The following is a 14,411-nucleotide window of genomic DNA, read 5'->3' as shown; positions in this document are numbered from 1 at the left end:
GTGAATTTCTGGTGGCGGTGGGTGGCGGAGTAACATCTAGTTCTGCCCACCATAATCCTCAGGGGCTCTGTCCTTCAGTCACTCATATTTACTGAGCGCCTATCATCTGTAGGTACTGGACTAAGTGCCAGGAATATAAAGGTGAATAAAGCAGTAGTATTGGAAAGGAATCCAGAAGTATAGGGGATGAGTTTTGTCTGTGTTTTATATAACCTATGCAACTATATTTTTTAAATTAAATTCAAATTTTGTTTTAAATAAAATAAATTTTAAATAAAACCTGGGCTTTTGGGCTTCCCTACATCTATCAGCCTCTCAGGCCACTCTGGGACCCATTAATTCCCATAGAACAGCAACCATGAGCGGGGTAAGGATGCTCCAGCGCCATGATCCGCCATTCCATGTCACCTCCTGCCATACCAGCTGCTGGTTAGGCACCACAGATTCAGGCAGAAATGGTGAAGTGAGGTGCCAAGATTATTCACTGCAGAGCTGGAAGAAAATATTAGGACTTCTGGGGTTGTTTTTAATCTAAAAAACAAACACATAAGAACTGAAGCTTTATTCATCTCTACTTTACAGACTGATTGGCATCTTGCCTCAGCTGGCATGTGAGTCTCCCCTGCTGAGTACACAAGTCTCCCTTAGGGAGAAGAAGAAGTTCTACAAGGTAGAAGGATGCCCTCACCTTCCCTATTCAGTGACACACCACACGTGGGTTTACCTGATTAACTGAGTTTAAATTATGTTATCTCATCATAATTACAAAAATCCTCACAAAAAGGATCATTTAAAAAAAAAATCCAGCAAACAAGTCATAAAGATACATACAAATGGTGCAAAGGAACCAGCAAAAAGGTATGAGAAAAATGAAAAATTATTGAACTATTAACAACATGGGCCTAGTGCTAAGTGTATAAATACCTTGAGAAAGTGGCTGGTGACAGTAGTACTGATATTCGATTTGTAAATAGAGCTATGTTGGGGGCGTATGCTGAAGATATTACTGAGACAATCGGTTTACCAAAGGTGACTTTCTGCTGTGGAAAGACTCCCCGAGTGAGGACACATCATCTTTTGTCCTCTAAGGACCCAAGTCTTTGACAATTAGATTCTTTGAAGCCATAGCCTGAATCGCCCAAAGAGATAAGGAAGAAACCTAAATTCAGATCACATATCTGGCTGATTACACACTCAAGAAAATATTCTTCGAAGTACTGTAAAGTAGCTTTTGGTAAGACTTTGGTATCAGCATTTGTCATGCAATCAGAGCTATGGGTGAAGAACAGTTATATGCATTAAAGTATATGTTATGGAATTTTTATTCAATAAATCTCTTCTGTCCACACTCTGAACCCCTAAATGAGTATTTTACCCATTGGCCCTTGGCCTCATACCTGTTAATTGCACAGAAAAAAATGAAAGAGGGTAACGAGTAGGAAAGGAGGTTGCTGAGCATTGATTGAGTAGTTCTCAGGCTGCTAGGAGGTCTTACATAGTATTTTATTCAAGCCTCTCTGCAGAAGCTATTATCGCAATTTTACAGATGCAAAATCAAGACCTAGAGAAGAAAAGTAACTTTCCCAGTCACTCAGAATATATGTAAAACCAGATCGAAGCCTAAGTCCATCGGACTGCAAAGCCACGGGTTTTCATCACCCTACACTAACCACTGAGATCACTCGCTCATCACCCCTCACACCCAGTCTGTCCCCCAACACCATTCACTGCCCTCTCAGATGTCTCTGGCCAGCAGCTCACACCTTCCCCCTCAAAGCCACACCAAAGCCACCATCACAGCTGCCCCAGACCTCCAGTTCACAGACTGGCCCAATGGATCCTGCTTGCCAGGCATAAAGAGGCAGGGGAAGGGGACGAGGAAGAATAAGAAAGGAAGGAGGAAGATGTGGAGGGAGGAGCTCTGGAAGGGCCCTCCGGAACAGCAGGACTGGAGCAGAGCCGGAGGAGCTGGAATGAGACCCCGGATCACATACGCCAGTGAGGCACCCAATAGTACGCGCGGCTCAGGGCTGGAACATTACTCCACAGCTCCTGGGGAAACCGTCAGGTGTAGGCAGCAATGACACTGACCAGGCCTAAAATGAACTAATAAGCGTCCAGAATTTAATCCAATTATTACAAAGATATACAAGGCCTTTGATTTAAAATGTGGTCTCTTAAAAAGTCTCGAAGGAAATCTTTTGATGAACTGAATTAAATTTCTGAGTCACGGAATGCGGGAAGGCCCGAATGCAGGGCTCGATTGTGTAAAAAGGCGCAATAATTATAATTTTAGTGGCAAGTTTTCGCTTCTGAGAACCTCCGTAGAAACGTGAAGCACTTTCAGCGAATTGGGCCCAGAAGATTTAAGCAAACACGAAGAGGATCATAGGGAACAGGAGGCCAGCGACCGAAGGATTTCGGACATGAGGGTAAGGCCCCCAAACCGTGACGGTCACGTGCGCTCCAGAAACTCTCATGGGTCCTGGGTAAGGAGCAGAACTGAAAAGAATCGTAGGGGAAGATAACAGGAATCCTTCATTCTGCTAGTCCGAGCGCAACCAGGACGAGGGCTGTGACACCGCGAATCCGCGGACCAGGGCCCTCCCGGTGCCTCCAGGGCCTGGCTGGGATCCGAGGGGCCCGGCCCCGCGGCGCCCACGTCTCTGCGCGGCCCGGAGCGGTCTCCTCCCCCGGCGCCCCGCTCGGGAACGAGAGCCCGGCCTGAGCGTGAAAGTCGAGATCGCCGCGGGACCAGCCCCCCGGAGCACAGGGGACCCCTGCCCGCGCCCTCCGCTCCGCTCGCCACCCACCCTCTTCTGGCGGACTCCGCGCGCGGCCGGCCTGGGAAGGGACGGGGAAGGGAAGGTGGGGCGCGTACCTCCGAGCGCCCCGCGCGCCCAGCAGAGCCCCAGGCAGGCGGCGAGCAGGACGAGGCGGCGGGCCCCGAGCCGCCCCATCCCGCCGCGGCGGCCTCACGCCCCGCGCGCACTCCCGGGGGCCGCCGAGCTACCTGCACCGGCCCCACCCCGCCGGTGGTCTGGACCCTGAGCCTGGCTAGGGGCGCCGCCCCCAACCGGTTCGGGGGCCGGACCGGGGCGGGGAGAGCCATTTCCAGCCTACAGCTGTTGCGCCCCATCAGCGCTCGGCCCCACTCGGATCCGAGGCGCAGGCCCGGCCTTTTTCCCGCGCTGACGTTGAAATCAATCGGGGCTGCTGCGGGAGGCCCAGCGCCCAGGCAGTCGCCAGAGGGCATGGAGTATGTGGCCCCAGTACTGCCTGGTGAGATCTGCGATGGAGTTAAGTGTACGAACAAATGGAGGCTGGAGAAGTTGGTAGGAGGGAGGATTCATGGGGAGGGTAACATCCTAACGGGGCTTTGAGGAAGCCAGAACCGCAGGTCAGAGTGAGCTCTGGGAGGACAGGTGGTTTGTTTTGTTTATTGCTGTATCCCCAGTGTAGTCTTGGTGCATGGGCACCAGCAAATACGTGTTGGATGAATGAGTGAGAATGGGACAAGAAAAAACGGCACAGTCCTTCTCAAACACGAGCCTTATTTTATTTATTTTAAAGGATGGTCCCTCAAGTTATTTCATTGAATACTGAGAGTAACTGTCTGTTCGATGAATTAATCCAGGCCAAGCGTTATGTACAGGAACACTCATATCCTGATTTGGGGTACGTGCTCATGGAGAGGAAAAGCCTTAATCAGGTCTGAGGCTTCTGATAAAATGGACTTGAACAGGGCCTGACAAGGACAGGGTTTGACAGACGAGAGCTCAGGACCTTCTAGATCAGCTTCTCTGGGCCACATTTACCCCCTATGTGTTCTCTGCAACAAACTGGTGTTTGACATAATGCCAATGCTTGTGCTACAAAGGCAATCAATGCTAGCGATATTATTTTTCTCCCTAATAAAATTAAAGATGACTTCATTTGCCCTGTCTTTCCTTGGTTTAGTTCTATAATAAAGTGCTTTTAAAGCATAGAATCCAATTTCGACCTTTTCTTGAGCAGATAATCTGATTTGTTTTGCTCCTGAGCAGACATGCTTCCTCTGCCCAGCAGCCCTCCATTCTCCTGGGAACCTCACCCTCCTTCTCCAGGGGAACTGCTCTCTACTCCTCTGGCCCCATCTTGTCCCCCACCATATGTTGGAAATGGGAGCTGGCATCAACTTTCATGACCTCTTCAGGCCACAGTGATTGGTCAGGTGGTGGGGCCTTGGTGCAGAGCTGTGTTAATCAGTTCCAATTTGAAACTTTCAGGAAAGGTTCTAAGGGAAGAGGGTCCAATCCTCTCTGCAGGGAAGGAAGAGAAGCTATTGGTAGCCAAATCCTGGCTGTTTCAAAGAAGCTAGTCCATAATAAGAAAAGGGAGCAGACACAGAGAAGATTCACAGCATGGGCTGGGGGGTGAGCAGGGAGGCAGTTCTTCCCTTTTCTGGGATTCGGTTCCCAGAGTTAGTGAAGTCCCCTTTAACCTTAACTAGTGCAGATTGGATCCTTTTACTTATGACCAAAAGAGCTTTAATCAACTTTAATCCAAGCACACTTTACATTGTACTAACTCCTGTGTATATTTTGTAGGCCATAAATTTGTAAGCCCCGAGCCAAAGAGTGGATGTCCAGCTGACTGATGATGGACTTGTAGCATGAGTGTGAAGGACACTCTTCCCCAGTTCAGATTCCTTTAGCACTCATGATTATCTTACATGCTGTTGACTTTCTCCTGCAAGCTCCTGCATCTTTTTGCATGGCAGCTTACTCTAGGCCCAGAAACATGTTTGGACCATGTATGGATGTCCATGTGTGCCCAAGGCAGGCAAAAGTGAATGCTTGCAGGAGCAGTCCTCAACCAGTGACAGAAGGAACTTGGTGGAAAAAATATCCAAGCTTCCCTGCTCAAGAGTGGGACAGCTCTGAAGGGGGTTCTAAACGGTATCCTAGAGGATTGAACTCTTCTTGCCCACAATAGTTACCTGTTCTAATGTGGATAGTTGGGGGACTCTCTTCCCTCATACATGGATAATCACAAAACTTAAACGTGTTGGTGTTGGAAGGAGCTTCTGAGACCTCTCGATCTAGAAGCAGACATGTTATAGTTAGAGAATATGGCCACTGGCTTTGTTTCCATCTTTTCTGAGTGCCCCAGAAAAAGTACCTTGGCCACCCAGAGCCTTGGTACCATGCCTGCCACACTGTTTCTTCTCTATAAATGGGCTTAACAATACTTCCTACCTACTACAGTTGTTATGTGGATTAAGGTTTTTTTGAGGTCCTAGCTAGCATGGAGCCAAGTGACAAAGAAGCAGAGAGATCCCACCAAGATCTGAGATGGTTTTGTGCCTAAGGAGGATGAGTCAAACTGCTTCATTTCACATAACTCCCTTCTCCTCTCTGGGGTCTATAGCTTCAAACTAAATTAGAGCAGGATTTTAGAGTAGCTTGAAGAGTCTGGCTAGGGATCTCCGGGCCCTTCACAGGAACCTATAAAGCTGTCTGGGTCCTTGGAATTCTACCCCTGTTCACTCATCAATGTCATCTAGTTCCCATGTGTTCTTTACCCTCCCTCACCAAAAATGCTGTGCACTTTATCACTGTTGTCTGACAGGCAAGCAAGAAGTGAGCAATCAATTGGGCTGACAAGCAGCTAAAAACAGAAACCAGACAAGAAAGGATCGATTTTCCAGGCTGTGCACAAACCTGTTATTCTTAGCTACTATAGCTTGCTCATCATTTACAGCTCTGCATAAACTAAACCAAATATACATCTCTTATTATAAATCACAATACTATACCATATTAGTAATCTCCAACAGCCCCTCCCCCCCACACACACACTTCCTTAAGTAGTTTTGATTTTCTTGGGGCTGAAGAACCCCAGACTAGGAGGATGGAGTTTTAACTCTGCCTCTAGATGGGTGACAGACAAGTCACAGACCCTATGCCAGCTTCAATTTCCTCCCCTATAAAATGAACGGGCTGGATTAAATGATCTGTGAACTCTCTTCAGGCTCAAAATTTTATGATTCTAATTTGTTATCTTTGGCATTAGGACAATTCTGCCATTTAGATAGAATTCTTTTAATTAGCACAGGGAGAAACTTAAAATGTTTGAATTGTACTCAAACCAAAGCAGTGGTTGCTAATAAACTTGAAGCTTTTAATTTAGGAAAATCATTCAGAATGTCAAAAAGAGACTAGGAATTATCTTTCTGTGGAGAACCACTTGCTTTAAATTAATTCTAATCTATCATTTAAATGCTTCAAAAATTGAATGTAATCTCCAGTTAATTTCCATAGCAGTTCAGATGGCTTTAAAATAATGAGAAATTAAGATGCACAATTGTTAAGGAAAGCCCGGTGGTAAACATGGTGAGTGTAAGGATATTTCTTTGTTTTGTCTGCTCAAAAAATTCACTCACATAAAGGTCACACTCAATTCATCACTTTGGCGGCCACTCACCTGCCATGCCCCAGCAACAAGAATTATTCTATTTAAGTTTTAACCCGAACTCTGTTCATTCAGAAATGAAGTTACAGAAAGCAGAGAATGAATATCAAGAAATGAAAGTACAGAGAAATAAGGGTATAGGAATAGAGACATGTGCATTTATTCAACAAATATTCATTGAACTCGCCCAAATGCAAAAGGCACACAAAAGATGTCACGGAGCATAGAGAGATGAATTAGACTCCATGTTCTCAAGGGAGTTGCACTATAGAGAAGGGTATGAGACATGTACAGCAGTAATCTTAACAAAGGTAAATTAGAAAGAGGGCCCAAGACTCTTTTCTAGAGCTGTACAACTCACACACCTTTGATGATGATATGACTGGCTTGAGCAGCCATGTCTAATTTACATGACCCTTCACTCTCTAACCCCAAAGGATTGAACCAGTCTAAAGGGCATGACCCAGGGGAACAAGAATATCAAAGTTGATTTCTTCTCAAAACTTTCAATCAAGTGGCGTTAAGAATGCAATAATTTTGTGACAGTCACAGAACCAGTAAATCATTTGGGGATGACTCCTTAGTCACTAAGCCAAACTTACTCACCAACCAAAGATCCATGTTCACCAAAGTTATGGAAGAATGGGGCCATGATTCAAGAGAGAAAGCCATCTGTCTCTTGTCTCATTCTTTGTGGAGAGGAGATTGCTATCATGTCCCAGAGAAGAGCTGATTGTAAGGGACCGTCAGAGCCACAGACAATAGCTGCCTGTTGGCTTTCTCATTCCCATGAAGCCCAGATATAATTCCTGAATTTTGTTTACATGAGATGCTCCTGGGTTCTTTTGATACATCCACCTTTATCAGAGCAGGTATACAACTCTAGATTACAAATTCAGGTGTGCATGAATAATAATTTTGTATATTTTTCCCAAACTCAACTGGATTTCTGTTTTGATTTCCCAATTTGCTGTAGATGCAAAACTATATCTCAGTACACTGAGGTTTTTTCCTCCCGCAGCTCCCTCCCCAGGTTGTGTTGAGGTTCCATGGGACTTACGTAGTGCCAACACATCAGGGGTGACCGGGAGAAGGAGAGTGGCAGTTATCGCTCCCTGACATCCTTGTGTAGGCACGCAGAGACATTCCTCACCCCACGTGGTCTTCAGAAGTCCATGCAGGCTTTGTAGATACAGCTTCATTCCCACCTGAATGGCCCTGTCAAGTGCCAGCAAACTTTTCTGGTTTTCCCAGGCCACTTGGACTGTTCTTGGCCCACCCCTAATGTAGATTCTCTTTCTGAGGCTATGTGAGGCCTTCGTGGCCAAGACTCACCACACAGACATTTTTTTCTCCTGGGGTCTTAATGTTTTTCTTAGGCCCATAAATCTAGATATGAGTATTTTACTGCTTCCAAGGGACTCTGCCTTTCTTTAGGATCCACCAGTGTCACCACACTGACCACTTCCCCTGGAATACCTTGTCCCCCAAGCCAGAAATCCTTTTCCTCTCGGCCTGATGGGCAGTGAGAAAGGGAAACACTGAATAGACCAAGATGGAGTTTTAGCCACTCAGAGGAACAGGATATCAAGTCATGAGTTTCAATTATTGAAATATAAAGTTATAATTCTTGAGAATCTGAGATGTAGAGTAGGATTCATACTTGGTACATTAAGGGGCTTATTCAAGAGTAAAATAATTCTCAGAGGACCTACCTAACTCCCAGACTAGTTAAAACATTTTCAAATTTGAGCCAATTTCTTTGAGGCAACAGTTGTGATCTCAGTGGGAATTGATGTACAAAAATAAAGCAAACTCTCAGCAGTCTCTGCTGGCTTCAGAAATACCAGTCTTCAAAAACACGTCTCAGGAGGCTTTACATCTCCTAGGAAGCCAACAGAAGGAAGGAAGAAAGGGCAAATGAAGCCTTGTTGGAGTATGCTACAGAGATTAAGTGCTTTGAGTTTAGGAAGCTGTCTAAGGAAAGTCAAGAATCTCCTTAGGGCCTCTGCCAAGGATTCTGAATTTCTCAAAGAATAGAACCTCTTCCTGGGGGGAGCAGAGGGATTCCAATCAAACCCACTACCTCCAGCAACCAAGAGGCCCTTCATTATCCTGCAAAACCCATGCAACCTAACGGCACACTGGCATGAGCACAGCGACCGGCAGCACGTGCAGATTCTCCCATCCTGGTCAGAGGAGGGCTCTGCTTAGCCCCAAGGGAACTATTTCAAGAGATCTGCTCTGAGTAGAAAGTGGGAAATGTTTTCCAAGTGGGGAAGTATGAATGTTTTCTGCTCTCTCTCAACCTGGAGGAAGATAAACCCTTTACAGGAGATTCTACCCCAAAAGAGAATCCACAGCCAATAATCTTGAAACTGTGGTGTGTTTGAGGTCGGAGATCGGGATAAGGCTTAGAAATGAGAGGCCTGGAGTGAGGCCCCTCTGACTCTGCAAGAACCGAGGCTCTTTCAGCTCCCTTTTCCCCTCAAGGTCAGATAGTCCCCAAGTAACTGCAGAGAATGGAAAGAATACTAATGTAGTTATAGAGCAGTTTGAGTTAACGAACAGCCTCATCATTTAGGGAGGCAACTTTTTCTTGTAGATTCTATAGCCCCTGAGTGGGTGGGTGGTAAGAGGTTCATAATCTCAGCTCCACTACTTGGCGAGGCAGGTTACTTAACCTTTGTGCCTCAGTTTTATCATTTGAAAAATGGACATGATGTAGTCCATAGGGATGTTTTAAATGATATCATCTGTGCAATGTGCTCAGCACGTGACGATAGACAGTATTTTGGAATACTAACCAACTATTCCTGTTGCCCTTAAGCAAAGTGAGATATCCCTTCCTTGAAGAATGCTGTTCAGAGATGCTATGACTAAGGGGAAAAGGCAATAGCTGGATGTAGAGGGATGCAGAGTTTCATTTCACTTAAAAAAAATTACTCTGTCACACTAGTTCGCTTGCAAGGAAAAGAACTTCACTGAAAGGACCTTCACTAGAACAAAGACTATACACGATAAACATGAGGGATGCAAGAGCCCTTTTTGGTATTTAAGCAAGACTTAGAAGAATAGGTCAACAGAGATGGTATAAAAATCCAGGAGGAAGGAGGACGTGATGCCTTAAGAACTGTTTCTGTAGAGGGTAAGGACAGAAGTCAGTTGGCAAAGGGTTAATAAAGAAATGGGGGACGTCCTGGAAGCTGACTGGATGAGAAATTAAGCTTCAAAAAACCTTCGTGTTTCACTTGGCTATCATTTCTTCTTTAGCTGCCAGCAGTGAATAGCTTATCATTGAAGGAATGTAAAAAGTTTTGGAATCACCTAACTTGATGCAGTTATGGGGATCAAATCACCATCTGCCTTTGAAAACTTATATTTAAAAGAATGAGAAGGCAGGACTAGCTGGTCTCTGGGGTTCCTGCCAGCTCTGACATTCCACGATGCCTTGAACAAATGAACTTTTACAAAGGCCTTTCAGTAACACAGAACACACAAAGATGGCTCTTGTCTATAACCACAAAGGGAATTCCTGTAATCTTCCCGATTGCCCTGTCTCCTGCTTAGCTTCACTCAAAATCAAGCCTCCATGTGGTCACAGGCTTTCAAGTAGAGCCATTCACTAAGTGATGAGAGCTCCATACGGCCAGCTGTGGGTGGTAAGCTGCTGCCCACAAGCCCACCCACAAGGCCCCTGACAGAGTTGGGCCGCACTTGGAAGCCTTGCACTGAGTCCCAAAGCTCCAAGGTAGTTTATGGCCATTTAGATGTCCACAGGATGTCTGTGGACTTCTCAGCAACTAGAAAATAAGAGAGTGCCACTACCACCCACTGAACAGACCCAGGGGCTCCGATGCAATATCAACAAGCACCAGGCCTTGTTAGGGAAAGACATATTCTGCTTAACTTGTGTTCCTAACATAAAGCCGCGTTCTGATAACCCTGGTTAAAGAAATGTAATACACCATAGGAAACTATTTTTGGCTATCTTAGAACTAGAAAATTGATTCGAAATTGTTGAACTCCGCTTTCCAAAGAACCATTTGCTGCTGCATTTGGCCTCCCCCTTATGCAAGTTATACGGGTGACTTAATCTTATCTTTACCCTACACTTGGATGAGACTTGACCAAAAAAAAAAAAAGAAGTACACTAAAAAGACCCCTCTGCCACATGGCTTCTCCAGATTCAGAGCACCGAAGATTTTCAAATCAGAAATACAGAGGATCACCAGCTTTTCCACAGCCCTTTCCGGCCCACCTGCTCATGATCCTGGGTCTCTGGTGCCATCTGCAGGAAGTAGAAATAGCCAAGTGTTTTATATCTTCATATGGTATCAGTTCATGTAATGGGCTGGTGGCAACCGGCAGAGACACAGATGAGCAGCCTAAGGGAGGCACCAAGAGAACTAGAGAGCCCAGTTTCATGGACGTTGAGGGAGTCAAGGGAATTCATTAGGAACACTCAGCAAAGCCAAAGGCTTCAAGGGAAGTCGAGTAAGATACAGATGAAAATTGTCCAGTGGTTTTGGCCACTTGGATCAAGCTTCAATTACTCAGCGGAGACAGAAATTATACTGCCCTGAATGGATGGAATGCAAAGGGGAAACATCATATGCACATAGGGCCTCAAAGAGTTTGGGCTGACGAGTGGAAATGCAGTTAGAGTGCAGGGCAAGGGAGATCTAATATCAGGAAAGGGGTTTTTAGGATTAGAGCTTGCCTTTAAGTGGGGATAAATAGAGAAGGAGAGATGGAACATGACAGGGAACGCTAGAGGTGAGTCTTGGAAGAGGCAGGAGGGGAACGGGGTCCAGATGCAGGTGGAAGCATTTCCTGAACAAGAGGAGAAGAGGTGAGAATGGATTTAGGCATATGGCAAGTTTATAGGCCAGAGCTCAAGGAACTGAGCTTGGCAGCCTTAATTTTCTCTTTGAAGTGGGATAAAAGGTGTTTGCAAAGTATAAGTGGGCTCAACACAGTTCTGGAAGGTTTGAAATTATCCTTGGTCTGATCCTCCTTCTCTTTCACTCTGTTATATAAAATTGTTTATAAGTAGGTTGACCATTAATTCCGGTGTGTTTATGCCTACTGTCCTGATGTAATTATCTATTGTATCTATTCACTCTAAACAGGGTCCTAACTGGAGAGAGAGAGAAAGAAAAAGAGAGAGAGAGAAACGTTCTGTCAACCTGCACAACTGTCATTTTCTCCTATAAGAGCATGCAGCAGACACAGTGAAGGAAAAGTACAGTATTGACCCACATTTGGAAATGTTCTAGGCAAGTGAAGTGAAAGGCTAGAAATTCAAGTGTTTTGAAAGTTCTGGTGATTAGATAGTGTGTGGATAAATGACATATATCAATGCTGTTTCTAGGACACACAGGTAAGTAGATGAGAAAAGTTTTTGATTTTAGGGATCTCTCAGAGGGAAAGCCAGCATCCTCCCAATGCCCTACGAAGCCCATGTGACCTGCATCCACCTCTGACCCTCTACCACCTCTCTCTCAGTTTACTCCTTCGTGGGAAAAAAAAAAAAAACCACAGCCTTGGAATTTACAGTGAGGACTGCACTGCTGAAAAGAGGTGCTTAGAAGCCCAAACCCTTAACGCATTGAAATTACAGACTTGCATACTTACATACTGATGTAACCTAAGTCGCAACCTCCCCAGCTGACAATTGCCTTATGTATCAGGAAGCGTGTGGGGCTTTTGTGCTCTACAGGTGGGGATGAGGGACCTTATGATAGTCAGGGGAGAGGAAATCGAGGGTTTACCAGAGGGTGGGAAATATTCTAGTCATAAATTAGCAAACGTCAAAGGGCCATGTGGAAGGAATGACGCTTACATGCTTTTTAAAGAGATTACAGTGGTTTCTAAGCAAACATCAGCAACCTATCATTTTACTAGACTTTACTTCCTTTCCCTAAATAGCAGTTTGTGAAGCTCGAAGCTCTGAAGAACAACAACATGCTAAATATGTTTGGAGTTGAGTAGTAAGTACATTCCTTCTCGGCATCCCATGCAGATACATCAATCAGCGAGAGCCACTTCAAGGACTGTACTCAGAGAGCACCTAGGAGCAAGGCCTTAAAATGAAGGAAGAAAGTTAGAGCAGATAGGAGCCAGTGGGCTTTTCTTCTATTCTCCCTGAGAGACAGCTCTGGGGAATCAGGGCCATGTGAGGCACTTCCTTCAGCCAAGATTATATGCAAGATTAGTCCATCAGCAAAAGCCACACAGAGTCACAGAAACAGTTGCCAAAACTGTGAGAGGCAGCATTCCAAGTAACAGCATTAAAATATACTTGCCTTTCTCTCATTCCTCTGGCCCTGTAACCCCGTCATCTCTCCTTCTTATTCAGGAATTAGGTGACAGCTTCTGTTTTGCACCATGAGGAAGAAGGACTGTTATCTAGGGAGATCTGACTCAAGAACCTGCGGGATGTGGTGGGAATCTCCTTCCTGTTTCTCTTCCTGTTGTACTAGTAAGACTGTCAAGACTAGAAGCCACATCTCTGTGAAACCTGAACCCTTGGGCACGATGCCATGCTGCCTCCCATCCCCGCAGCCCTGTGCCAGACACTCTGCTGGGGCATCTGTGATGCACCCACCATCTTTGGCCACTTGGAAAATGTCATCTGATGATGCAATAGCCCAAAAACAGCTGTGAAAAACCTACAATGTCTGCTGCTCTGAGGCCCCTCATTGATCTTTCTTAGGATCTAAGAGACCCTGATGATAGCTCACTCATCACTCACTTCACAGAATATGGGAGCTCAGTGTCCCCCCTCCTCAGGAAGCCAAAAGCCTCTATTCCCAAATGGGACTTGAATAAACTGTCTTGACCAGCAGCACCCCATCCCCACATCTGGCATTGGAGGGCTGTTTATTCTGCTGCAAACTGGCCAAAGTCCGTCTGGCCATTCAGGAAATGTCCAGTTCTTTGTGGTAAATATCAGAAGCTGAGCCTCTGGTGGTTGCGAGTGGGTTGGGTTAGACATCCCCTTCACCACAAGCTCACTACCAGGTGGCAGAACAATGAAAAGGACAAATTCTACCCAAAGTTACAATGCAGTCCCTCAGCTTGTTTGTGGCGGAAGCGGTTCCACTCTCTGCCCTGTTCACATGATCACCCTTGTGTGATAGGCCCATTCCAAAGTGAGTGAATGCCCATTTTTGTGGTCAAGTTCAATGATAAAGTCTTATTTGTGGCCAGCAGAAGCAGGGCAAAGGGATTTGGGATCTGGAAAGCAGTTATTAAAGTCGTGGACTTATCAGATTCTTAAACATTGTTCATTCAAGGGCTGTGAGTCCTTTAAAATATTCTCAATCAAACTCTGTCTCGCACCATGCATGTCACCACTTAAATTTATCTCATATCTCTTATGATAGTTAACATACCCTCTTAGATTTTCTTTCAATAAAAATATATTAAGTGCCAAGAAATTCTGCTCTTGGGGTTTAGGTTTCTGTTTAGGATTCTGCATAACTAGTTAATAACCTTCTGAGTTTCAAAGATTACTAATCACCTCTAGGATGAATATTAGAGGTAACGTGTACACAAAAAGCACATTGTTTATGCAAGTTATTTTAAAGTAAGTTAATTCAAAGACTAAAACATTGACTTTCTGTTGCTACTGCCCCTCACTTATGGGTAGCCCTCATCTTCCTTCCAAGGGATGGGAATCAATCTCTGTCTGTCTCTGTCACTGTCTGTCTCTGTTTGTCAGACACACACACACACACACACACACACACACACACACACACACACACACACACACACCTCTGCTTGAATTGGAAGGGACTGAGAAAATTAGGCCATAGCTGTGCACTTTCATGAGGGTTCCTATTTCTTTGGCTCAGCAAAACTTGTGATTTGGTTCATTTACTCTCCATGGGGCATTTCTCAGAACCAGCGAGAACACGAATGCAGGAAGCATGACTGGAAGG

General features: G+C 45.3%; 1 protein-coding gene across 2 annotated transcripts in view; it reads right to left on the bottom strand.

The window, feature by feature from the left end:
* LOC107509651 (chondroitin sulfate proteoglycan 4) overlaps positions 1 to 3,021 on the bottom strand; it is a 54,507-nt gene extending 51,486 nt beyond the window's left edge. For both annotated transcript variants that reach the window (XM_036225850.1, XM_016142349.2), the window contains exon 1: positions 2,882 to 3,021. In XM_036225850.1, coding sequence (XP_036081743.1) covers positions 2,882 to 2,960 — 79 coding nt within the window. In that variant the 5' untranslated portion in view covers positions 2,961 to 3,021. The remainder of the gene's footprint in view (positions 1 to 2,881) is intronic.
* Between the last annotated feature and the right edge of the window lie 11,390 nt (positions 3,022 to 14,411).

The sequence above is a fragment of the Rousettus aegyptiacus genome, unplaced genomic scaffold (assembly GCF_014176215.1).
Source record: "Rousettus aegyptiacus isolate mRouAeg1 unplaced genomic scaffold, mRouAeg1.p scaffold_m13_p_8, whole genome shotgun sequence".
Taxonomy (NCBI): Eukaryota; Metazoa; Chordata; class Mammalia; order Chiroptera; family Pteropodidae; genus Rousettus; species Rousettus aegyptiacus.
The sequence above is the reverse complement of the archived record's forward strand: the minus strand, read 5'-3'. Positions and strand labels throughout refer to the sequence as shown.